Below are 26,397 nucleotides of genomic sequence, written 5' to 3'. Positions count from 1 at the left end.
ATAATCACATACTGAAGATGAATAAGAAAAAACCGGTGAGAGAGACAATTTTAACATAAAGAAGAACAATTCTATATCAAAATCAATATTAAGACATAATCCTAAATACAATTCATAACAATTCTATATCAATTCATAACAATTCTATCTCAAGACATAGTCGATAGAAGTCAACATAACCAATGAAAGAGACGATTCTAACATCAATAACAAGAGAAAAAGAACTGAAATCAAATCAGTTATCACAACAAAAAGAAAATTTTGATTTTTTACTTCAGAACAATTTCTTGAAGTCTCTGAAGACGGAGACCAAACTGCAATTTCTTTGGGTTTCCAGCATGCCTTCTCACGAATTTATACTCAAAGGTAGGATGGCAACTGAAAATCTCAACAGTCAGGAGTGGAATCACCTCTACGAAAAATAAGGTGAATATAGATTATTGGCATTAATAAAGACATTTAGGGTTAGTAGTTACTAAGGGCATATGTCGGACTCATGTATATTCAAATACTTTATCGGATCTCATATAGGTATCCAAAATAATTTGAAATACGTATCCAATCGAAACCCAATTTTTCGGATCGATCCCAGGTCAAATCCTCGGATCCAGATAATATCCCAAGGGCTAGATGTATTGTAGATGGTTTTGGGCCTATCCACTACAGTTTGTATTGCAATATGGGCTTTAATTTTCAGTAATGAAAGGCCGATAAAAAAAAAGTATAAGCTTCTCAATCTATCTTTGTTTGGTCGGAAGAATCCATGGCTTCTCTCATGAGGCAAACGCCTGGGACACCTTCTTCACCTCCTAAGGTCGTTCTATCTCTTCTTCATCACCATCCTCTCACCTCTATAATCTCTTTCCCGACCGAGAGAAGAACCCCAACCAATCTTACTCTCAATCTCTGTCGTTGCTCGTCACCCATGACCGTGCCGAGCAGCCCAAAGAAGAAGAGAACAAAGTACAGGAAACAGTACCCAGGAGAGAGCGTCGGTATAACCGAGGAAATGAGATTCGTCGCAATGAGATTACGCAACGCTAATGGAAAGAAAGTCGACCCCGCAAACGACAAGGAACAAGAAGGAGAAGATGGTGATGAATTGGAGGGAGAGACTTGGAGTTCGAGCAAGGAAGGCTTTCTTAACTTCTTGGTGGATAGCAAGCTTGTCTTCGACACTATCGAACGAATTGTAGACGAATCTGAGGATGTGTCCTGTAAGAAAATCTCTCTTCTCTCAGGTTCTAAATTTTGTTAATGAGTTTTGGGCTTACGAAGTTTTGGCAACTGTACAGATGCTTACTTTAGGAGAACAGGGTTAGAGAGATGTGAAAGTCTTGAGAGAGATCTAGAATGGTTTAGAACAACACAAGGTTTGGCGATACCGGAACCAAGTCAGGTAGGAGTATCGTACGCAAAGTACTTGGAAGAAGAGGCAAAAGAGAATGCAGCTTTGTTTCTTTCTCATTTTTACAGTATCTACTTCTCACACATCGCTGGTGGTCAAGTTATAGTAAGACGGGTAAGTTTTTTGAGAATCGAATTATCTGATAAAAGTGTTCATATGTCTGACTGTTTTCTTGAAAGTTAAAGATTAGTATAGATATAAGTAAATTCAGGAATCATGAGAGCTTGAGGTTATCGAGAGATTTTTGTGGTATGAATGAGAGGGAGAATAGTAGAACGCGATAAGATATTTTGTTTCTTCTTCACTGAGACTTGACTAACAAAAGTAAAATGAGATCTCAAACTAATCAAGACAAAGCTTGCTCCTTTTGTCTTCAGTTCTGAACATGTGTAATGATCCTAGGTTATTTTTGTTATATTACATAAATGAATGGGAACATATTCCAGCTTTTACTTCTATCAGTCGATATCTAGTTTTTTCGACTTTCGTCGTTCGTCGTAATTGCTTGGCTGAAATCTTCAATATATATGAATATGTGTGGTTTTCAAAACGTAACAGAGAAAATTGATTTGTTAAAGGTGTCGGAGAAGCTTCTAGAAGGGAAAGAGCTGGAGTTTGTTAGGTGGGAAGGGGATGCGCAAGACTTGCTTAAAGGCGTCCGTGAGAAGCTCAACGTGCTCGGGGAGGTGAGGAGTGTAAATGCTATTATGACAACTCTTCCATCTGATAAAACTATAATAAGTTTCTCTCAATTTGTTTTTTTTTTTTATACGTTTTGGTCAATGATGAAGCATTGGACTCGGGACGAGAAAAACAAATGCTTGAAGGAAACCGCAAAGGCATTTAAGTATATGGGGCAGATAGTTCGCTTGATCGTCTTGTAAGAAAAACAAAACCTTCCCAGTACCAGAGAAGACTCTTGTTCACTAATCACTATGGTCAAGGTCGAAGCAAAGAGTTTGTGTGCCTTACTCTGAGGAATGCTTGATGAGATATTGAAGAGAAGACTCTTGTTCACGAATCACTATGGTCAAGGTCTAAGTCCTTTTTTGTATCTGAAAACAAGCACCAACTAACAATCTAATCATTTTGATTTTTTTTTAAATAGTTATTTTTTCATTAAAACTTCACCATGTTGTCAATCTTGGGATGCTGGCACGGATATATCTTGCTATGAATCGTGAAGCTCTCGTCGACATTAACTTATTTACTCTTAGAATATGAAGATCTTTGAATCCAAATGGTTGTATGTATGTTTAGAGAAAGTTAACAGTTGGTGGAAATTCTGCCTGAATGTGAGGTAAACATTGTGTTGTTTTCGAATTCATATTCCTTAATGTGAATAACAAATAAGTGTTTTAGGATTGACAAACTAACGGGCTTTGAATTGGGCCCATTTAACAAAGAATAGCTTCAACGCTTGAATTCCGCAGCGTAAGACACAACGGGCATGCTAGAGCTGTCCGGTCACATTCCGGGCAGATACTTAGATGCCGACACGGCAACATCACCACCGTCGCTTCCCTTGTCCTCTAAACCGATGTTACCCACTGCGCACAATAGCCCTTCCTCCTCCGCTCTACCATCTTGCGCCCACACACCGCCACCGCCACGCATGTCAACGGCCTGCTGCAGCTGAGCCTGCAGCGACGTGGCTGCGGCTTCCTGGGCACTGGCTCTCGCTTGCCAAGCCTGAGCCTCCGCTCTAACCGGAGTCCTGTATAAACCATACTCGAGTGCGGATGATTGTAGTTGTGTAACAGAGATAAGTCTATAACTTGAGGACACTGAGATTGCAGAGGTAATTGATGTTGGATCGTTTCTCTTCCTCCTTTTCTCTGATTATAACCTATAGAAGAAGCATACATTCTCAATTTGCTGAAGTTTTGATGGAAAATAACAGAACTTTTTACGAAACCTTCATTGTTGAACAACATATTGGTTTGAGCTTGTGATTGCAACAACGTGAAGTCCTTTTCTCTTCTTTACCGTTTCTGCCCACACAAACAACATAAAACCGTAACCAGTACAGAGGTAAAAAAACATAAATAAAAGAAAAAATTTGTAGAGGAAATGGACCTGTTGTTGAGTAAGAGGAGATTAGACGAATGGTGTTGATCTTAAATAGCCATTTTCTGAGAAGAAAGAAATTAAATTGTTAATGATCCAAAAGCTCCATCATCATCTAAACGAATTTGAACTCCGCCTTTGTTTTTTTTTTAATTTCCCTTTCACTTTCTCTCTATAAAAATGGAGAAGAAAGAGTCTCTCTCGTGTCTTCAACCACGCCGATACTCTCGCATATTCCAAGAAAAAACAAAAAAATTTCAGCGTCAAGGTGCGTTGGGTCAAGGTGCGTTGGCCTAGTGGTTTAGTGCTTGGAGTAGGTTTCATTGCATCCCTAGTTCGATTCCCATGGGGAGGGGTGCTTTACGCCATGTTATCGGTATCAGCGCCGGCCGGCCCCGGACCTGGGGTGGAATTAAGGCCGAAGGCCCGAACCCATCCTAGTCTACAAAAAAAAAAAAAAAAAAAAAAAAAAATGAAACGAAAACCCAAATTTTGTAACTGGAGTATTTACACGACCCCAACTATTTTTTTAAGTTATATATTAAAGAAAATTTGGAGAAATACACTTATATACTTATATGAAATTTTATTTGAAAACTATATTATCATACTTTTTTTTAAGTACACTTTTTATTTGTGAGCTGACTCAATTATCCAATCTGAATATTTATAATTATTATTATATTTTTTTGTCATTATAATTTGTTTAATATTTAAATTAAGAATTTTTTTTAATATATTTTTTGATAAAATTGTTGGCAGTAGTATCGTCTATGTAACATTTCTTATAGTTTGTAATAACATAATTAACTACTATAAAAAAAATCTTAATAATATCTACACAACATTCTTATCAAAATATCTTAATAATATCTACAAAGCTTCTTGGTATTTTTTTAATGTAATTCATTTTATAATTTTTTGTTTTCTATTCTTAACTACATGATTTTTTTTCAAAATTCAAAGAAAAGTACATTTGATCTCATTTAAAACTTATGTGATAGAATTGCAGCATGAATACATATATTTGTTGAAAATGACGTGATTTTTTTTGTATGCAAAATAAAGATTGGTGTAAAACTTTGTTTATATAAGCTTTATAAAATAAGGTGAAATGTGAAAGCCTTTTTTCAAAAAAAATAAAAAAAATAAAAAAAATATTTCATTTATATCTCCAAACAAATATCACTAATCATGTGAATTCTAATTTCAACAAAAGATTAATGTAAATCATAACTAAAATTATAGACATAAATTATAGAATCATATTTTTCAAATCATTGTAGAAATTAGGTGGTAAAAATAACAATTATTGCAACTTATCTCACAGCGAAGAAAAAGAGATAATACTAACTTAAGTACGCACATTTGAGTTGTCTCTTCTCACAAATCGGCCAACAACCTAATCGACATGTTTCCAGTTGGTTTGCACTTTACAAGATTAATGATCAGTACTCTCATCAACAAATATTATAAACTCTACAAATTAATTAATACGATAAATTAATAAAAAATAATAATGTATAAGGTTAATATAAAATTCAATACAATTAAATATGTAAAAAATAAAATATAGACATTTTTATTTAAATATATGGTTTTACTAAAATTATAATCAGTAATTATTACATACATAAATTATAAAAAGTAAACATAAAAAATTGTGTTGTTTTTTATTTATTTTCATAATGAAATCATTTCTGTTTTTATCATTTCAATTTTGATATTATTTCATTGAATTACGTTTAAATATGCATCCTTTTAGGAATAAAAATTTGAATATTAAATGAAAATCATTGTAATAAATACGTTCACACTCTAATGGATATATGGCAGTCTCATAATGAATTGAGAACGAGTACACTGACGTATCATGTGTAGAGAGCTCTTCAACCAAACTCTACGTAAATGTATTCACACTATATACTTTACAATTTTTTAAATATAAAACTCATATGCACATTTCCAATAAAACTCACACTATTCGGATGTTTCGGTTCGAATCAAAACAAATAACAAATCGAAAGCTATATATATATATATATATATTATTTTTATTGTTTACGGATAGAGCTGGACAAAATATTCATAAATTTTGATTTGATTCGTTATCCGTTTTGATGGTAACCGAAAAATCCAGATATCCATAAATCTATGAAGCAAATCAAATACTAAAATGCAATATCTATGAAAAGAAGAAGCAAATCACGAATACCAATATTTTTAGGAACGGATATCCAATCCGATCCGTTATATACATATATATACATATATTTACAGAAATATATATATATAAGTTATATATATTATAGTTTATATAATTTTTAATATCTTTTTATGTAAAAAATTATTATATTATGCATTAGAATTTAAAAAGTTAAATAATGTTTTATTTTTGTAGTAAAATATTATTATTTTATATTATTTTTAAATTTTTTCATCTATTTTTAAATGTTTTATTTTATTTACGTTTTAAAATTTTAAAATTTTCTGGATATTCGAGACATCAAAGATCGAGGTGGCTACGGATCGAATCAACAAGAATGCCTCCAAATACTCGGATATTTGATCCGTGCCCACCTATATTTACGGATACAATTTGATTTTCTTTATATGAAAATATCTACTAACGTCTAAGCCTATTTTATTTTTAATATATTTTATTATAAGAATTTTATATTTCATGTATTATTTTGAACAAAAATGTTATTTAATATTAATTAACAGTATCGTTATATATTTATCAATCACCCTTATAGACTTTTACATATACATAACATATTGATGTGACCACCTTCTAACTAAATATTCACCACAACTGAATTATCTAATTCTCTTTGAAGTTGAAATATTTTTTTTTTAATGTTGTTTCACTATCCACCAAATTGTAGTGAGATGATTTGCGTTAATAATTTTTTTTTCTTTTCTTTAACTATTATTTGTTTAGAAACTATAATATAAAACCATTGGTTCGACATCAGAACTATCTAAAAATAACATGAAACCAAACAAATAATAGTAATTTTTGGTTATCACCGGAAAAAACAAAACATCAAACATTTTAACATAACAAACCAGAATAAATATTGATCAGACATTTAGAATGATAGTTATATTTTAAGAGATTAAAAAAAAAACCCGAACTGATATCGAGATTAAAAAAGATTTAATGTCTCTTTATTAAAAAGTAACAAAACTAATAATCACATCCCGTGTAAAGTGCGGACTTTTACCTAGTTTATATTCTAGGATATGCATTTCTAATACATACAAGTATATCTAAAATATAATAAAGAGATAAATTTTAAATTTATAAATAATTAATATATAATATTATGAATTTAGTTACAATATTTTAAAACATATTTTTTTTAAACTAATATTTTATAAAGTAATAAAATATTATAGTTTCAATATTTTTAATTTATAGAGTTATTACTGTTTATTATATAAAAGATATGTTGAAAGTTAAAACACGAAACAAATGAATTGTCTTTTTTTTAACGCTGATTTATTATGATCTTACAATTATGATATGAGAAAGATTACATAGACGATTCGATAACCCACAATACTACCTGCCTTATGAAGACCTATGCCTAACTGCATCACCTGAGCCGTCCTATGAAGATCCACGTCTGGCCAGATTTACTTGCACCATGTTGAAGATTCCTTGTAAGCCTTTCTTCCGTAGTCTGCATAATTGTTTAATAAATCGCTCTCTGCGGGACTTGAAATCTGGATTTCATGTAATCTGCAATAAATTGCATAGTCTGGGATTCGAACCCCAAACCTAGGTGTAGAAACCTTTAAACCTTAACCAATAGGCTACGGTGCTTCCACAACAAATGAATTGTCGTGTTAAAGAAAGAGAAACAAATGAATGATTATTTTTAATTGGTAAACTGAGTCAGTGAACTATATACCATTACATGACTATTTATCTAGACAAAAATAATAGATGATTCACATGCCAATATATTGACGGACCATGGATTTGATCCACTTTTACTCATGGTTTATATGTGTTTTAACTACTAATTATTATATTATAGAATCTATTTAACATATTTACAGGATCAAGAGTAATTTGGAGGAAAGTGATGGTTTTGAAGCATTTTGGAGATATTTGGAGTAAGCACCCGAGATGACCATCGAGCACGACCATCGGTCAACACTGAAGAGGAATAATTGATCGATGTTCACATCGTGACATCGATCGACAGCGAAGCGCAGAAAGCCCGTTTGGTCACTGTCGACTTAGACCCCAAGTCTTCACCTATTTACAAGATTACCCCTGATGAGGTTTAATCTAATTATATAAGCTTTGCCAATATGTTAGAGGCAAAGTGTGCTTTCTTGTTTTACTGATTTTACAGCAAAGATTTTCTAGGATTCTTAGTAGATTGGAGAGAAGATCCAAAGAGATTTGTGATTGGAACTCGATTGATATCTATCTATTTATCTATGCAGTTTTTATACCTTATTGCTGTTATGAATTGCTTAGTCATGTCTGAGTAGTTCTCGTGTTAGATTTAGGGTTTAAATATGTTATGAGGGATTAGCCCCAACTATAGATTGCTAAGTTGTGATATTCATCGTTGGGATTGTCATTAATGCATTTTCCCCTGAATCCATCCTAACTGAGCTAAGATTGCTATAGTAGGCGAGAGCTCATCTAGGAAGCTTAGTGAGCATATTCAATCTGCGCATTAATGGTTGACCAAGAGCGTCGATCGATATTCCAATCGAATAATCGGTCGACGTTTCAACAAGTGTATCGATCGATATTCCTATAGAATAATCGATCGACACTGGTCAATAGGCAAACCTATAAAGCGAAAGCCTAAGGGTTTGTTATTAAGTATTGAGCTCTATAATATCATGCATACAACTTATTAGACATCTGTAAGATTATAATCCTGAATACCTGAATAAAAACCCTAAGTCTAGCTATTTCCATTCAAGTACCAAAACCCCAATCAATCAATCGAACATTCACTTGCTCACAAACCTGCAACTTTACATTTAAAACATTAAACAACCTAGCTTAACAAATCTCATTAGATTTATTAGGTTCCCTAGCTCCTTGTGTATTCGATCCCTAATTACTACAACTGAACCTCTTATTTGAAAGAGTAATTCACTCCTTAGGGTAATTTGAGTGATATCAAATTTGGCGCCGTTTCCGGGGAGCTTTAACCGCCTTATAGATTTAATCTTGTTAGGTGTAGGTTTCTTCTTAAAACAACTTTCTGACACAAATTTTTTTTCTTGTCTTTTCAGGTACATGCCCAACAGTACCAGAAGCAACAAGGAAACTCAACTGTTATTCTCATCAGATCCTGCGAGCTTGGAACGTTCAATCCGCAAAGGAATACGTTCCTCATCGATCGACAACAACACTGGTTCGTCGCTCGATCTTTGTCAGCCACCGTCGACCCAGACACCAGTCTCATCGACCGACACTCACTCACCACCATCAACCGAAGACACTCTTCTTCCGTCGACCGACATCTTCCATCCGACGTCGATCGATACTTCAGTCCGAACATCGATCGATACTGAGCCGCAAGACATGGTTGCGACCTTGATACTTGTACATGATGAGAAGGGATACCTGCATGACCAGGAAGATCATCTGTGTAATGCAGCAGGTCAGAGGATAGATGGTCAGGGGGCAGCAATCCCTGAGTCTGATCCTGATACTACAGGCCCTACTCTACCTGTAGATGAGGCTGCTCGACCCAAAACGTTGGCTGATTACAACCGTCCAGATCAGTTATACACCAACAGATCAACCATTCGTCCTCCAACTATTCAGAGGGGGAATTTCGAGTTGAAGCTGCAGTACTACACACTCGTGGGACAGACACCCTACTATGGGTTATGTCACGAGCATCCTATGGATCATCTGGAGAGGTTCGAGGATCTTATATCTGCTATTAAAGTCGAGGGAGTCTCTGAAGACTACCTCCTATGCAAGCTCTTCAAGTAATCACTTGCTGGAGATGCTTCGCATTGGCTTAGGCAGTTACCACCACAATCTCTCACATCCTGGAGCGATATCAAGAATGGATTCCTATGCAACTTCTTTGATGAGGCGCGTGCTGAAGACTTGAGGAGTAAGATCGCCACATTCACTCAGGAGCCTGCAGAATCATTCAGAAGCTCCTGAATCAGATTCAAGTCTTATCAGAGATGGTCCACACCATGGATTCAATGAAGTACAGCTGCTCAGTACTTTCTACAGAGGCATCGCGGTGCAATATCAGATGGCTGTTGATGCTTCCAACAATGGGAACTTCAACACCAGGAATCCAGAAGAGGCTGTGAGAGTTATTGAAAACTTAACACCCAGCAGCAGCACCAAGAACACTGACTTTGAGAGAAAGAGATCCACAACCATTCTTGGGAATGATCAGATGGATGAAGTGAAGGCAAAGCTGGGCAGTGTTCATAAGCTTCTCAATAGGCAGGTCTGCTTAGTTGAGGATGCAGAGGCTGTAGACACAGAGGGTAGAGCAGAGGTAGAATAAGATGTGAACTTCATTAGTGGAACTGGATTTCAGAGGCTGGAAGCTAGAATGGAAACTTCTATGGACAAATAAGTAATTTCAACCAGAGTTCACAGCAGCAGAAACCCTACAGCAACAACTGCAGCAGCAACAACAAAGGTTATGGAAACTCCTACTACTAGAAGCCACCACCACCTACTCAAGAGAACAAGATTGAAGAGATGCTTGATAGGGTTCTTGAGGGACAACAACACATGACGGTGGACTTCAATGGGAAGATTGACTCTGTGTACACCAACCTGAACACAAAGTTTGAGACTTTGAGCACTCATGTGAAGAAGCTGGAGATGCAGGTTGTTCAGACAGGAGAAGCTGTTAAGAGGCAGGAGGCCTTAAAAAGAGGGGTATGGGATGATGTGACGAAGCACCACGTGAATGCCGTCATAGATGATGATTTCTGACAAGTGGTGAAGCTGGAGAAGTTGCAAGAAGGAGATTCCGAAGTAGAAAGTTCTATGTGCTTCGGCGGATCGCAATGGTGTCGATCGATGCCGGACATCGAACATCGATCGACAGACTTTGATCAAAACCGAGCGACTTATTCTCCAGAGCATCAATCGATGACACCTACGGAGTCAACCGCATCTTGCAATGCCGTGAGGATCCTGACTCATGAGGAGTTCGCAGCAAGACACCCACATCCGCCCAGCCCTGTTTATGTCAAAATCGATCGACATTCAGACACTATCGTCGATCGACAAAAAGAGACCGCCATCGATCGACATTCTCCAGCGCCCATTGAAAGACGTGCACCTCTTACATACCGAGTGCAGATGCCAAAGATAGACGTTGCACGTCTCAATGCCCTCATGCCACAACCCAAACCTTCAGATAACCCACCAGAGGCCACCAGTGCACATTCAAATGATGCAGAAGATCCTATGGAAGTTGATAGGGTTCCTATGGGAAGAACCCTGAGGAAAAGAAAGGAAAAAATGGTGAAACATCTTAAGAGGGGAGCTAATGAGAAGGAAATGGAAAGTTTTCAAAAGAGAGTCTTCAGGATTCCTTAATAAAAGTCATTCGAGGAGGCCTATTTTACCCACAGATTGTGGATGTTCTTCAGAGAAACCAGAGAGACCGAAGAGGACATTAGGAGAATGTTCTGTGAAGCTAGAGAAAAGATGAAGAAGAGGATTACACTGAAGAAGAAGAGTGATCTTGGGAAGTTTGCAATACCATGCACGGTGAAGGGTATTGAATTCCCACATGCACTGTGCGACACATGAGCATCAGTCAGCATCCTACCTAGGGTTATGGCAGACCATCTGGGTCTAAAGGTGGAACCTTCCAAGGAGTCATTCACTTTTGTGGATTGTTCTCAGAGGAGCTCAGGAGGAATTGTAAGAGACCTAGAGGTGCATATTGGTAATGCTCTAGTTCTAGTTAATTTCCATGTCTTGGATATCAAGCTAAACTGGAACTCTTCTCTACTACTTGGGAGAGCATTCTTATCAACAGTAGGAGCAGTGTGCAACATGCAAACCAACCAGTTGTGCCTGACGCTCATAGATCCTCATGTCCACTACAACCCTATTCCTGTCAAGAAGCCACAAACGTCCTCCAGAAGCATAGATGATCTAGTACTCATCGCAGCATGCCACTGTGGAGCTGAGTATGAGACAGAATATTCGACATCGATCGAAACTCACACTGTGACATCGATCGATAATGCTCACCAGAAATCGATCAACATTCCCAAAGAAGAATCGGTCGACAGTAGTCCAGAAGATTGGGAGAATGACTACTACAATTCCACTATAGCAGCACACACTAGACACAGCATGCATACGAAGGAGTATGATGAAGATTATGAGGAGGAACGAGCTATAGAGTACAAAGTCATTCTTGATGAGGAAGATAGACTTCTCCATCATTCCTCTTGGAAAAATAATGCACCATCGATCGACAGAAACGTCTCAACATTGATTGACACTCATCTTCATCAGACAAGCCGAAAACGAGCATTAACCGACATTACTTGCTACCCATCGATCGACACTGGAGTCGACCGTGTACGAGAAGGAGACTACTCGATTGGCAGTTGGGAAGATGATAGCTATCACGAGAGCTATGCCGTAGAGACAGCAGTCCGTGATCCAGGAGCAGAAAATCTCTTCATGCAACAACGCAACGTCCCAGCACATCAGCGGAGGGTTACAAACGAGTCCTATGACATACCTGGTGGAGTAGACAATCGTTTCAAGCAGAATATTCGACATCATAATCGACCGTCGATCGACGTTGACGACCCAACATCAGTCGACAGACGTCTTGAGTTTGGAAAACGCGCCTATGACCGTGATGGAACTAAGAGATTCCGCTGGGAAGAAAAAGATGAATATGTAATCTACAGAGATGATCAGGGCCACGCCAGAGATATGGATGGACACATCATCCATGTGTCCAAGGATGATATCAGAAAGCTAATGGAAAGAGCTTCGAGAGATGAGCACAGCTACATATGTCTTTCAGAACATGCTAGCTCATTCGCACAGACCAAGCTGGTACCAGAGATCTACACCATGGACGAGATCAATGAGATGTTATATGAGGTCTGTGGAGCCCAAGAGAAGAATGAAGGAGACTTCCAGAGGAAGCTTGATGGTGTCTACTACCCACTGAATGATATCATCAGTTGGTTGACTACATGCATGGAGGAGATGAGGCAAGACATAGCCAAAATTCAACATGCGGCCGACGTTTCTCGACAAGCTTCAATCGACAAACATCGACCAGCATCGATCGACGATTTTTTACCAGCATCGGTCGACGACAAGCTACCACACTCACATCCGTTGAAGTCTCAACCAGATTTTCACACCAGAGCAGAGATTGATCAGTTGGTAGAAGAGATCTACAGAACTCTGGAAACTACCGAAGAGAGGCTTGATAGGAGATGTGATGACTTCTATTTCCTAATGGACCTTACCTTGAGCTCTTTGACTTCTCAGATAGAAGCAGTACAGAGGGAGATAGTAGAGATTCACGGATACATTGCCCGTCGACCAGAAGCATCAGCATCGATCGACAGACGCAACAACAAATCGATCGACACTCACAGAAGGACATCGATCAACAAAGTTAAAAACCAAGGCAGGTTAGTACCAAAGGTGACATCAGACAGGTCTGATACACACAACCATGGAGAGGAGATCTCAACTGACAATTACGCCACACTTATGAGACATCAGTTTAACCTTGAGAGTCTTAGAGATAGATTGCAGAAGATAGAGAACACAACTGCAATAATAAAGGACAAATGGCGCAGAGGAGATGAAGCAATAAGAGACTTCACTGGTACATGGTTCAACAAGTGCATAGAAGAGATGGAGACTTGTTTCCCAGCAAGTTCCAGCTTTCAACATTACTAGCTAAATCACCTCCAAAAAGTCAAGCTAAATGACTATAACAAAGCGCTGAGTGCGAGGCAACCCAATATTAGGTAATATTTAATTAGTTTTTATTAATCTAGTATTTATGTTGGTTTTTCATTATTGCAGGTCATATAAAAAAAAGATCCGAGTAGACGATTGCCGTGAGTATCGACTGACGAAACACTGCCGACATCGATCGACAGAACATCACCTACCGCGACCGATATCAACACCTTTACATCGATCGACATCAATTTCAGTCTGATATATTGTTCTAACTTGTTACATTGAGTCCTTATGATTTAGTTCTCACCATAACTCCGACTGAATTTACACTGGTGACAGTGTAGTTTAAGTCTGGGGGGAGGTTTACTGATAGTAGTTTATTCATGAGTTTTATACCAAAATATTTTCAAAAAGTTTTTATTGTGTCAAAGAAGTGGATGATGAACTTATTGATTTTGCTTGTTATCTAACCACATCATTCTAGACTTACTAGTTGCAGATAGTACTAAAGATACCAAAGTGGATCAACCTGTCAACTATGTTACACTTGCTGAGAGTGTTTGAAGGAACCAAAGCTGACCTCCAACCTAATTGAGCTCAACTCTACTTGTCTTGGGGCTTGGTATACATGAGATCGGATTCTTCAAACAAGTTTGGAAGGTAAAGCATTGTGTAGATTTATCACTCTTTCTCTCTCTATTTCGAAATATACATATAGTTATGCAAAAAAAAAATATTACAATATATATATATATATATATATAAATTTATTAGGAATGGATTCGAACAGGACTTGGTGGCTACAACCATTAAGCCTTGCTTCATAAGAATTATATAGGTAAAGGATTAGAACATGACTTGGTGGCTACAACCATTAAGGCTTGATTCACAAATAATCCTAGGATATAGGTCAAAAAGAAGTGAACAGGATTTGGTGGATAAAACAATTAAAGCTTGATTCATAGAAGCCTGTCCAATCTTGGTCAATGATCTTGCAATATAAGCAGACTTTGACTGAGAAAGAAAATTAGTAGAGAGAGAAGATATAAACTATTGTTTACCTGCAGGTCCAGATACTTGTTTGAGCATCTTTGCATCATGTGATCGATACCCCCAAGGTAACGCCTACACTTTATTTATGTAAGAATTGAGGTTGGTAGAGGGGATTGTCAGACATGATTTGTTAAGTTGTTGACTAGATTAACTTGGTTGCTAGACTAGGATATGATATAGTGTGCTTCTGAGACTAGGAATGTTTAAGGTGTTGATTCTAAGTTTAAAATTATGTGAGTCTCTGCTGTTTTCAAACCTCTTTCAGAGAGACTGCCTGTTTGTTTTGCTTGAGGACAAGCACAAAGGTAAGTCTGGGAGAGTTGATAGACCATGGATTTGATCCACTTTTACCCATGGTTTATAAGTGTTTTAACTACTACTAATTATTATATTATAGATTCTATTTAGCATATTTATAGGATCATGAGTGATTTGGAGGAAAGTGATGATTTTGGAACATTTTGGAGATATTTGGAGTAAGCACCCGAGATGACCATCGGTCGACACTAAAGAGGAATAATCGATCGATGTTCACATCATGACATCATTCGACAGCGAAGCGTGCAGAAAGCCCGTTTGGTCTCAGCCGACTTAAAGCCCAAGTCTTCAAATATTTACAAGATTACCCCTGACGAGTTTTAACCTAATTATATAAGCTTTGCCAACATGTTAGAGGCGAAGTGTGCTTTCTTGTTTTACTGATTTTACAGCAAAGGTTTTCTAATATTTTTAGTAGATTGGAGAGAAGATCCAAAGAGATTTGTGATTGGAACTCCATTGATATCCATCTATTTATCTATTCAGTTTTTATACCTTATTGATGAATTGCTTAGCCATGTTTGAGTAGTTCACTTGTTAGATTTAGGGTTTAAATAGGTTATGAGTGATTAGCCCCAACTATAGATTGCTAAGTTGTGATATTCATCATTAAGATTGCCATTAATGCATGTTTCTAGATTAGCTACCTAGAACTTGCCCTAGGAGTTGTAGACATAAGCGATAGCTTGCATCTCACCCTGAATCCATCCTAGCTGAGCTAAGATTTCTAGAGTAGGCGAAAGCTCATCTAGGAAGCTTAGTGAGCATATTCAATCCGCGCATTAACCCTTGACCAAGAGTGTCGATCGATATTCCAATCGAATAATCGGTCGATGTTTCAACAAGTGTATCGATCGATATTCCTACAGAATAATCGATCGACACTGGTCAATAGACAAACCTAGAAAGCGAAAGCCTAAGGGTTTGCAAAACAAAATTAGAATCAATTTAACATGGGGTGAAATTGGCGGCCCTCCGAGATGCTTTCTGTGAAGTGTACTTAGACGATAGTCGGACTATGTAAGATGTTTGGATATCCGGATTAGCAAAAAAAAGTTTTTGATGGTAGCAAGTTTTGATATATTGTTTTTGATGGTGGCAAGTTTTGATATCATCATAAATGACAGTCACTTTCATTGGATGAAATTTTAAAATAAATATAATTATTTTGGTTAAATATTTACAATTTTAATTTTTAAGTTTGAAGTTTTAATTTTAGATCTTATTTTAGAATTTTTAGAATTTATTTTCTTTTTTAAATTTGACATTTTAATTTTAGATCTTATTTTTGAATTTTTTGAATTTTTCATATTTTATTTTAATTTTTATGTTTTTTGAATTTTTATATATTTTTTTAATTTTGTTTTGAATTTTTACAATTTTTCCAATTTCATTCGAATTTTTATGTATTTTCTGTATTTAAAAAAAAACCCGACACATCATCATTTTGACCTGTAAAATGAACAGTACCGGTCGTCTATGAACATGAAAACGTCTTTGGAGGTTTATTATGATAAAAATGTCACTTTGAAGGTTTAAAGTACTAGTCAAATGACTCCACTGTTTAAAGTGCTAGAAAGTGGCACTCTTAGTGTTTAAAATGCGATTTTCCCCTTTAAATACTCTAAATATACTTGTTGAATTTTGAGAAATTGCCAAAAATACTATTTTTACCCTCATCTTTAATGAAGAGTAAAAGACATTTATAACCTTTTGAATAACTTTGACAAAAAAAATATGGTTAACTAATCTAAACCTAAAACATCAATTCTAAACCTTAAATCATCAACTCTAAACCCTAAACTATGAAACATCAACTCTAAACCCTAAACCCCGAAGCATCAACTCTAAACCTAAACCCTAAACCTTCAAATCTAAACCCTAAAACATTAACTCTAAACCCTAAACGTAAACCCTGAATCCTAAATCTGAATTTAAAACATCAACTTTAAACTCTAGATCATCAACTCTAAACCCTAAACCATGAAACATCAACGCTAAACCCTAAACCCCGAACATCAACTCTAAACCTTAAACCCTAAACCTTCAAATCTAAACCCTAAAACGTCAACTCTAAACCCTAAACCCTATATTTTTTCTGAAATTCGAACCCTAAACCCTAAAACCCTAAACCTTCAAATATAAACCATAAAACATCAACTCTAAACGTAAACCCTAAACCCTAAAACCCTAAACCTTCAAATCTAAGCCCTAAAACATCAACTCTAGTTTTAGGGTTTAGGGTTTAGGGTTTAGGATTTAGGGTTTAGAGTTGAAGGTTTAGGGTTTAGAGTTGATTTTTAGGGTTTAGGGTTAATTTTTTAGGTTTAGGGTTTAGAGTTTACTTTTAGAGTTTAAGGTTTAGTGTTGATAGTTTAGAGCTTAGTGTTGATGGTTTAGGGTTTACAGTTGAAGTTTAGGGTTTAGAGTTGATGTTTTAGGGTTTAGAGTTGAAGGTTTAGGGTTTAGAGTTTAGAGTTGATGTTTCGGGGTTTAGGGTTTAGAGTTCATGTTTCAGGGTTTAGGGTTCGTATTTCGAAAAAAATAAAGTTTAGGATTGATGGTTTAGGCTTTAGAGTTGAGTTTTAGGGTTTAAGATTTAAATTTCGAAATAATATATTTCGAAAAATTTAAAAAAATTATTTTTTATTTTTTTGGATTTTTATTTATTTAAATATATATTTATTATATATATAAAGAAAAAGAGTATAAAAGTCATTTGTCACTTAATGAATAATGCATTTTTGAAAATATCCATTTAGTGGTGGTAAAAATGAAAAGTGGTAGTACGAAGATGGTAAACACGTAATTTTCCCTTGAATTTTTGGATCCTTTCCAAGAAGTGCCGGTTCTATTAGACGGACGGGTTAAAAAAACAAACTTTTTGTTATAGTCAGTGGTTTGATGATATCCATCGACTGGTAGAAACTGATATTAGAACAATACTAGTAAATAGTAGAAGTAATATGATACCAAAATTGTACGCTCTGATTATTATGCACACTTGAACAATTAGTAGCTATAAAAAATTTCTATGTTATAAAATATTTAATATATTTACTAAAATATATCTGAATTTATATTGATGATATGTATTCTTTTATAATTTTTTGCTTTATTTTTAATTTAATTACATTTATTAGTTGACATTTAAATTCAAAAATTATTTAGTGGTAAATATTATTTTTAGAAATATTTATTTTTCTACAAACCATATATTTTAATACTACTATTCAAAATTATTATTTTTTATTTTAGATATTAAAACTATTCAAAACTAACAAAAGATTTTATGTAAAATCTTTGAAAATGGAATATTCGCAAATCATGATTCTCTTAGTTTCAGTATTAATATTATTTATGAATTTTTCAGACAGATTAATAATCGTTAATTTTTTTGGTTAAATTTTTTTATTAGAATGACACAAGATTTTACCTCAAAATGATATATAATTTTATTATTTTTTACATATTTTAAATACATTTTTATTTTACCTTTTAGAAATTCATTGAGATTATAAGCATCTCTAATAAAAAAATTGAAACAATGGAATTTTGAATTTTTTATTTTCTAAAAATTTATTAAATCTTCAAAATACTATTTTATTTTTATTTTATCCGGTATAATTATATAACTTAGATACTCCATAATTCTATTAATACTATTTTGTATCATTTTATTCCCTATAACTATATTTCACTTAATATATATATATATATATATATATATATATTCATAAGTATATTATTTGTATATAAAATATATAAATATGTTAAAATTAAAAACACTGTTAATATACAATAATATTATTTAAAATAAAAATATTATGTATATAAAATTGGAAAATCTTGCAACACTTTTTTAGTTGGTATATATATATATATTAAAGTTAAAAAGTTTGGTCATATGATGAAATCAGATTATCTAAGATGAATTATAAATATTTTGTTTTGCGTTTTAGGCTGTATTATTATTTATTTATAAAATTTTAGTTGTTTTAATAATTAATTATTAAAATTGAAGACTAATTTACAAACTAGCATAGACACATATCAAATATCCAAGTTTTGAAATTTTTCATGATCCGACTCGTTTTGTTTGAATAATTAACTTTCCAGTCTGTATCTGATATGTAGCCATTCTGATATCTGTCATCCACATATCCGAACAAAATCTATCTATTTTATTGTCAAAGATAATTATTGTGAGAGTTCTCTTTCATTTTTCCCATCAACCATTCATTACTTTCATCAATCTCTTCTACAAGAATATGATTCATGATATCACTTCTCTTCATACGAAGTTTCAAGGCTCTGTTGTACTTCACAAACACCTTGTCATTCAGGCAATGTTGAGCTAGACGGTTTCTTCTCTTTGTGTGAAGCTATAAAAAATGGAAAAATAAAACATTAGTGAACTTAGAAAACAATCTGACTGGCTACGAAATAAAATGCATATAACAAACACACAAGCTCAAAAACACTTCAATTTCTTTCACATCCGGATGCATTGTAAGTTAAAATAAATACTTTCACAGCAAAGTCTCTTAAATTAAGAGCTGGAGATCTATAAGTAGACCACCAATCAGCTGTAAAAACACAAATTGGAAGTGATTAGTTTAAAATTAACATTAACAAAATAAAGCAAATCATATTGTAATGTAGTTTACCTAGCGCTTTCATTTCTCTTTGTCTTATTTCCATGTTATGGCCAAAGAGACCAGTTGCTTTTTTAAACAAATCAAGCTCCAACATCACCTTATCTTGAACCTCACTATCCGGGACCAGTCTGTTGATATAATTGTACAAACCATACTCAACTTCCTCACAGAAAATGTCTTCTGGATTGGCGTAATGGATAGCTCGATTGAGGAAGTATCAAACTGCGTGAAAAGGCTGATGAAGCTGATAATTCCACCTTTTATCAATGATCTCAAACACATTCTCATATTTTTCTTGCTTCATCTTGAAACTCATTGCAATAGCCTTTCTACCTTTGTCCATAGTAGCATATATGTACCCCATAGCCGGTTTCTTTTCTCCATCTACCATCATAAAAACCTTTACTAGTGGACCAGTCAGCTTGAGTGCATAGCTAATGTTCCTCTAGAAGCTTTCTTGAAGAATGTATTGCTTCAATTTCTTTACCCCTTCTTCCCTTGGTCATTTGGTCTTGTTCCAATCATCAAATGTGACCATTTTCTTCAGGTTTGACTGTTTAATGTGAAACTGAGACATGGTGATGAATGAAGTGGCAAACCTTGTTACAGCTGGGCAATGGAGATTGCGTTGATTGGTGAATCTCCTCATCATGTTCACAAATGGCACACGACAATAAATGTAACTATTCATGAAGATACACTTCTTTAATGCATTTTTCACTGGCTCCAACTTACCAATGTCTTCTAGTATAAGATCAAGATAATGTGATGCACAAGGAGTCCAATAAAGGTTTGGCTGTTTGGCCTCAAGCAATTTTCCTGCAATTCAAATTGTTTTTAATTACATCAAATTTTTTTATAATGTGCTGCACAAAGAGGCCCGTAGATAGACAATTGTTGTTTTCACATAATTAGATGCATTGTCTGTTATCACTTGAACCACATTCTTCTCACCAACATCTTCAACCATCTCATCAAGCAGTTTGAACAGCATTGTTGCATTTTTCACAACTTTTGAGACTTCCTTAGAATTTATGAAAACAAAGTCTTTATGAGAGTTAACTAGAAAGTTAACTATGTCCTTCTGGACCACAGAGTCACGACCTCCATTTGACCTTATAGAACACCTTTTGGCAGCCCACTCATTTTTGCGTTGAAAAAGCATAATGGGAGTGTTGGCCACTTCCTTCTGAAAAAAAGAGACTCTTAGCTCAAGCATAATAGATATCTTTAAACTCATTCCATACTGCCCAATCAAATCTGTCATCTCTTTGAATGAGTCATAGATGACATCATTAAACAAAATGCATGCATCATAGAACCATCTCGCTATTCCAGCACAAACCTTTTCTCTTAGCTCTTTGTCACAAACTCCAAACACACGCATCATGTCTTTCCTTCCTTTCATAATGCCAGGAGGAGTTGAGGTGACATATCTATCCAAGAGCATAGAACATATAGTTACATACCAGTCTAATGGTCAAGCAAACCTTATTCATCATGCCAATAACAGTGAACCGAAATTACATACATGTTCAATAGACCTCTCTTCTTCCTCTTGTTAAGGGCTAGCTTTCTGTTTAGGCTCAACTTCCACATCTTCCTGACCATCGATATTATCAAGGATCAAGACACAAACTCTGAGCTGCCATTTCCTCAGCTTTTTTGATTGCATAGTTTTGCAGCTCAACCTTCACATGCTCTTGACAATTAGGACACATCTTGACACTTGTGTTACCTCCAACCAAGTGGTATTTCAGACATGAAACACTTCCATTAATTTCTTTCATGCAGAAGATACTCTTGCATTTGTTGATGTTGTTTGAGACACACGTTCCATACTTCCTTCATCAATCTGAAATGCTCTTTCATGAGATTATCCACCTTGTGTTGCGCTCCTTGGGATAATCCTCCAATCTCAAACATGATGGAACTTCAAATAAAAACAGAGAATGGTAAGTTAGTACACACGTAAACTAATATGATACATGATAGACATGAAAAAACAGAGAATGATACATTATTATAAACTTAAACCATTAACACTATGAAGCTGATATGTGATCAAATAAACATGCTTTTTTTTAGCACGTAAACTAGCAAAACAAAGATGAATGGTTGGTACGTGATAAAAATAAAACACTTAAACTAACATGACTATGAACCTATGTCAAAAATATATTTTCTTAATTAAAAAAATTATTATCAAAAGAAAACAAGACAAACCAGTAAAAAAAAAAGAAAACTTATGATGTTAACATAGTTGAGGAGAAAGCGTGAAGATTGGGGCTGTGTGTAACTATTATATAGTAAAATAACTTAGGGTTTTTAGATGGATTAGGATTCTGTTAGAGTATAATTAGAGAATATTTAGAGTATATTACACGGTATTGCCTCTTTTACTTAACCATTGTCGGTTTAGGTACCAAAATTATGTCAAACTAATTTAGTTTGTATGTCAATAACAAGGCGACACCTTGGTCGACACATTGTATGCATGTAAAGCGAGCTAAAATGAGCTAAAGCAATCGCCATACGTACCTCCCTCGCCAAGCGCCATGGTAGTCATTGAAATCACTATTTAAAACCAAGCATCCTAAATGATCGGATTTATGAAGCACAATACATTGCATCTTGAGTTTTATAAAGCACAAAACATTACGACCATATCAGCTAAAATGTACATCATACAAACACCAGGATCATCCATGCTTAACAGAACATTGCATCTTGAGTTCTAGTCAGAAAAACAAGTAAATTATAACAACAAAACAGAACAAGTAGACTGCATCAACACATAATAATGCATGTTTCAACCCGACTCATCAGTCATCACATGTCATCAGAACATTAAAACACAACCGACATGATGAGAACAAACAACAATGTTCTTATAATTTTGATGAATACAAGCCATTTTAGTTCACGCAATATCTTATCAATTCACGCAAACATTGCCGAAAAACATAACAAGAACAATACCATACTTGCTTTAGAACAGAACAAATGTAAACCGATGTAAACACAAACAACATCGACATTAATAATCCTTATTCCTAAACTACATGAGGAAACAATATTCATTATTGGTCCTTTCACTCTCACTCTCTTGTTTTTTCCTCCACAGACCAAGTCATTGTACACTAAACATCAAAAAACATCAAAACATAACACATAAGTAAGTATTGACTAACCATTTAGGTTTCAATAAAATACCAAAGTTCTGTAAAATATATAAACATATTGCAGATAAACCCTTTGAAGAACTAACTGGAAGAAAACTAATCTCACCTTTCTATTGTATTTGTCGTTCTTGGAGGAGAGAGTAAATCTGATCTTGTGTGTACGCCATAGCTTTTTTCTTGCACATATCGATGGCGAAGAAAAGATCGGAATCACGATCTGAAGTTGTATTGTTAGTGCCGGAGCTCCATGAGTTTTCTCGGTGAAGAAACCATTGTCAAAGTTTATATAAGTTGTCGTTGAAGCTCATATGTTGTAGATCGAAGACGAAGGGATTACCTCAAGAATCACCAAAGCTTGAAGGGCCATCGGCGGAGGTCCGTGAGGTTTGTCGCCTCTTTGGTGAAGATCGTCATCTTTACTCTCTCTCTCTTGTTTTTTTTTTTTTTGCGGTGAACAGTCAAAATGAAAAGGTATGCAGATCGTCATTGTCCAGCAAGCCAAATCAGACTCATCCCGTAAAAAGCCAATCCGGCATAAGTCCTTTACCGTGAAGCCCACTAAAAATGAGTCTGGATATTGGATGCGAAACTCGCTCTACACAAAGTTTTATTGGGCCACTACATGTTTCAATTGCCATCTATATATATTCATGCATATAATGAATCATAATGGATATCCATTTAAAAAAAGAATTAGTATTTGTCATCTTCTTCGTTTTTATATGTACATTGTAAATTAGTTATTGATTTGCTATTATCCAATTTTATAGAACCAAATCGAAATTGATAACGGTCCCAATAAAATTTTACGAATATGTGGTCTCCTTACTATACAAACTCTTCAGTTCTTGTTAGTGGAACCCACTCGCAGTAGATCAGCTATCTTGAGAATATTTGTTAAAGATGCCCTACTAGTCAGATGCAATAACTAATATATATATTCAATGGAAAAACTACGAAATCATGCATTTATGAATTGAGTTTTCAACATAACGAAATGATTTTGGAACATATTAGTAATCGAATGAGCAATTTAAAATCTGAAGCAACATACAATTAAAGGCTCTAATACGTATGGCAACGAAGGCTCTAACCACTCAGACATCGAATCATCGACAGGACGTTCTTATTGTATACTCTTGACTTCATAAAGTTTCAACTTGGTCAAAAGATTGAAGCTGCTCGCCCATTTTCTGAAGTGCTTCTTCGCTGATCTCAACTTTATGGACAGAAGGCGGGAAAATCCTGTTCTTGTCTGATGCTGAGCTGGAAGAAACGTTACCACATAGCTTTGATCGCATCTCTACGCAAGATTTGAGATCCTCTTCGGTTCTTGCTTTGTTCAGTTTGTCGATTATTTCATTCAAAGCTGAGGTTTTCTCTTCTAACCTACGACTTTTGATCCTTCTTTTGATGTAATCTTGGTCATCTGATTTACCACCCGGTTTCTGAACCTTCACCAAACCGGCTTTGACAGTCTCTGTGATCCGCATCTTGAAGCCCTCTGCTGTTGCGGAGTTTGATCTCAGCCTCAGTTTAAGCTCCGAAACAGTTCTTTCCTCATTGTTACGCTCAGAAGCGGCTGTTTCCTCTTCTTCAGGAACAGATGCCAATGAAAAGGCTTCTTCGAGTAAGTTCACATTAATCATGTACCGATCAAAAGCATCATTCTCCACCTCAATGTTTCTGTTTCTGTACTCTTTTAGCTTTGTAAACCGCCACTCGTTTAACGCTTGAGCATCCTTAGAGAATGTAGACAGAAGAAAAACTGATCAAGAGTCAAACAAGGAGTAGGAGTGTTTCATTACTAGAAAGTACCTTTATGGTCAAAGGCTTTCTCTGGCGTGAAACAGCATTCAGGTTATTAAACTGAGCAAAGTTGCTGGAAAGTTGGCGGATTGATGAAACTCTCCTGAAGCAGTTCCCAATAGAAGAAAAAACAATCAAAACAAAGGAACCATCTTACAGTTCCACAAGAACATACACAGAGGTTTGCATATATGTACCCGGGAGTGCCCTCGGATGCTTTCTGCTCTGATGATGGAGTACTTGGTGCCGTCTTCTCAGCAGAGGTAACAACTCCTTTGAGAACTGCATCGACAGGAATATATAATAAGCCGAAATCCAACAACAGTCCATGATAACATCTCAATTTTTCTTAGCTCTAAAACAAAACAGTCTCTTTCTTTGTTCCAGGGCTAAAAAGAAGCATACCGTGAATCGGGCAGGGGTTTTCTGCTCTTGAACAGCAGCCCTTACAAGATTGAAACGGGCATCTGCAATAAAGCTCAAATCTTTAAACAAGATCACAAGAAAAGAGAAGAAAGTTTCGAACTTTGACGAATCGAAACCGACAGATGTAAGACGAGGAGAAAGAGAGTATGCCTGGAGCGAGCGACGTTGCCGCATTGGATACACTTGGGTTTGTTGAGACCACGGAGAGTTTTGGGAGGCGTGACGGCGGCGGAGAAACCATTGTTACTCAGTGACGGTGACGAGGTCGCCATCTTTATTCACCAGAGGGGAGATGCGTAACGGAAGATACTTAACGGTCAAAGTATAAAACCGTTATTCACGAAGCAGGCAACGACCAAAACTCGTCTAGTAACAGATTTTGCAATCGAAAGGTTTATTTTTGTCGAAGTCTTCTTCTCCTCTTCGATTTTGATTTAGCGGCGGGTCTAGGGCTCCGGTTAATATAATTCACACGTGACTTGATTTTATAGGCATCAAAGCCCATTACCTTTTTTATTTATTTAAATCGAACCCAGATTAACCAAACCCAATGATTCATAAACCGATCGATTTGTGAGATACAAATAAAATAAGACTAGACTATTTGAACAAGACAGTAGTAGTATCTGATTCGTTTAAACTCATCCTTCACACCTTCAACTGCCACATTAGAATTGAAAAGAAACAAGAAAATCAGATACAAATTGAACAACTAATTAGATGTGTCGTTGAGTTAAGATAAGTTTCTAACATAAAACCAATTGGTGATAACTTGATTGACATATCTATATTATATATTACATAAGATTTTTTCTAACTTCTGATGTTAGACATTTGTTTCTAATACGCTCTCTCAAGATAATGATGGTGTCTTTAAGCGTCAATTTCCGAATGTTTGGACAAGGATTGATGGGTCGATTTTGGGCTGGATCGTCAATAGATCGGGTTGGATTGTTTGAAACAAACTCTTATACCATGTTAAGCTAGATGGATTTCGAACCTAAAATCAATTGGTGATAAGCTAATTGGCCCATCTATCTTGTATAAGTCTTGCTTGCAGACCAAACCACCTTAATTTGATAATCCATTAGATGCACATTAGGATCATCAGACTCTCTTGCAACAAGGTGATGTAGTGCTTTTTCTGCCTCTTAGATTAAAATTACCTCTCAAGAAATATTCAAATTTCACATTCCTTTTATTCTTTTTCCTGATATATCTTTCAATACATTCAGATGCAATGTTTCCGAGGAGCTTATGACCGGTGATGTCTTCTTTAAATTTCCTTTCCATTTCCAAATGCGAGACTACATCAATTCCAGACCAAGTGCAACAGGGGAGTTTTTACGATTGCTCAAATAATCCTTAAACCCAAATAAAACAGTTATTTTATTGCCATGACCATGAATTTTTTTACAAAGATGATGATATATACCTTGGTTTCAATGACCGTGGAGCTGTAGTAACCGGATCGTTCCTGTGAATCTATTTTTCTCTCAGTCGCCT

At 35.5% G+C, this 26,397-nt stretch overlaps 3 protein-coding genes and 1 long non-coding RNA gene across 8 annotated transcripts; 1 reads left to right on the top strand and 3 right to left on the bottom strand.

Moving 5' to 3' along the window:
* Positions 1-730: 730 nt before the first annotated feature.
* LOC111213150 (probable inactive heme oxygenase 2, chloroplastic) lies at positions 731-2,538 on the top strand. The gene is made up of 4 exons (XM_048757083.1): positions 731-1,217; positions 1,296-1,522; positions 1,987-2,094; positions 2,200-2,538. The coding sequence occupies exons 1-4, from the start codon at positions 764-766 to the stop codon at positions 2,290-2,292; spliced, it is 882 nt and encodes a 293-aa protein (XP_048613040.1). The 5' UTR covers positions 731-763; the 3' UTR covers positions 2,293-2,538.
* A 166-nt stretch (positions 2,539-2,704) lies between these two features.
* LOC111214710 lies at positions 2,705-5,577 on the bottom strand. The gene is made up of 2 exons (XR_007323595.1): positions 3,327-5,577; positions 2,705-3,257 (listed from the first exon to the last, which is right to left on the bottom strand). It is a non-coding gene; the product is annotated as an uncharacterized LOC111214710 (long non-coding RNA).
* A 13,394-nt stretch (positions 5,578-18,971) lies between these two features.
* LOC111213788 lies at positions 18,972-23,157 on the bottom strand. 5 transcript variants are annotated; one of them, XR_007323594.1, is made up of 4 exons: positions 22,763-23,157; positions 20,817-21,404; positions 19,481-20,660; positions 18,972-19,399 (listed from the first exon to the last, which is right to left on the bottom strand). XR_007323594.1 is itself a non-coding variant. In XM_022715626.2 (4 exons), the coding sequence occupies exons 3-4, from the start codon at positions 21,080-21,082 to the stop codon at positions 20,328-20,330; spliced, it is 660 nt and encodes a 219-aa protein (XP_022571347.1). In that variant the 5' UTR covers positions 21,083-21,404; positions 22,013-22,104; positions 22,763-23,149; the 3' UTR covers positions 20,257-20,327. The 5 variants fall into 5 exon arrangements, 3 of the variants coding, with proteins under 3 accessions (XP_022571347.1, XP_022571348.1, XP_022571346.1); XM_022715626.2 differs by lacking the exon at positions 18,972-19,399 and adding an exon at positions 22,013-22,104 and having other exon boundaries at positions 20,257-20,907; positions 21,003-21,404; positions 22,763-23,149; XM_022715627.2 differs by lacking the exon at positions 18,972-19,399 and having other exon boundaries at positions 20,257-20,660; positions 20,817-20,907; positions 21,003-21,404; positions 22,763-23,145.
* Positions 23,158-23,601: 444 nt separating this feature from the next.
* Positions 23,602-25,362, bottom strand: LOC111213789. Its single transcript, XM_022715628.2, has 5 exons — positions 25,042-25,362; positions 24,871-24,932; positions 24,663-24,747; positions 24,475-24,568; positions 23,602-24,398 (listed from the first exon to the last, which is right to left on the bottom strand). Exons 1-5 carry the CDS (start codon positions 25,161-25,163, stop codon positions 23,802-23,804), a joined length of 960 nt encoding a protein of 319 aa, XP_022571349.1. The 5' UTR covers positions 25,164-25,362; the 3' UTR covers positions 23,602-23,801.
* Between the last annotated feature and the right edge of the window lie 1,035 nt (positions 25,363-26,397).

The sequence above is a fragment of the Brassica napus genome, chromosome C5 (genome assembly GCF_020379485.1).
Source record: "Brassica napus cultivar Da-Ae chromosome C5, Da-Ae, whole genome shotgun sequence".
Lineage (NCBI taxonomy): Eukaryota > Viridiplantae > Streptophyta > Magnoliopsida > Brassicales > Brassicaceae > Brassica > Brassica napus.
This window is presented reverse-complemented; position numbering and strand designations above follow the sequence as displayed.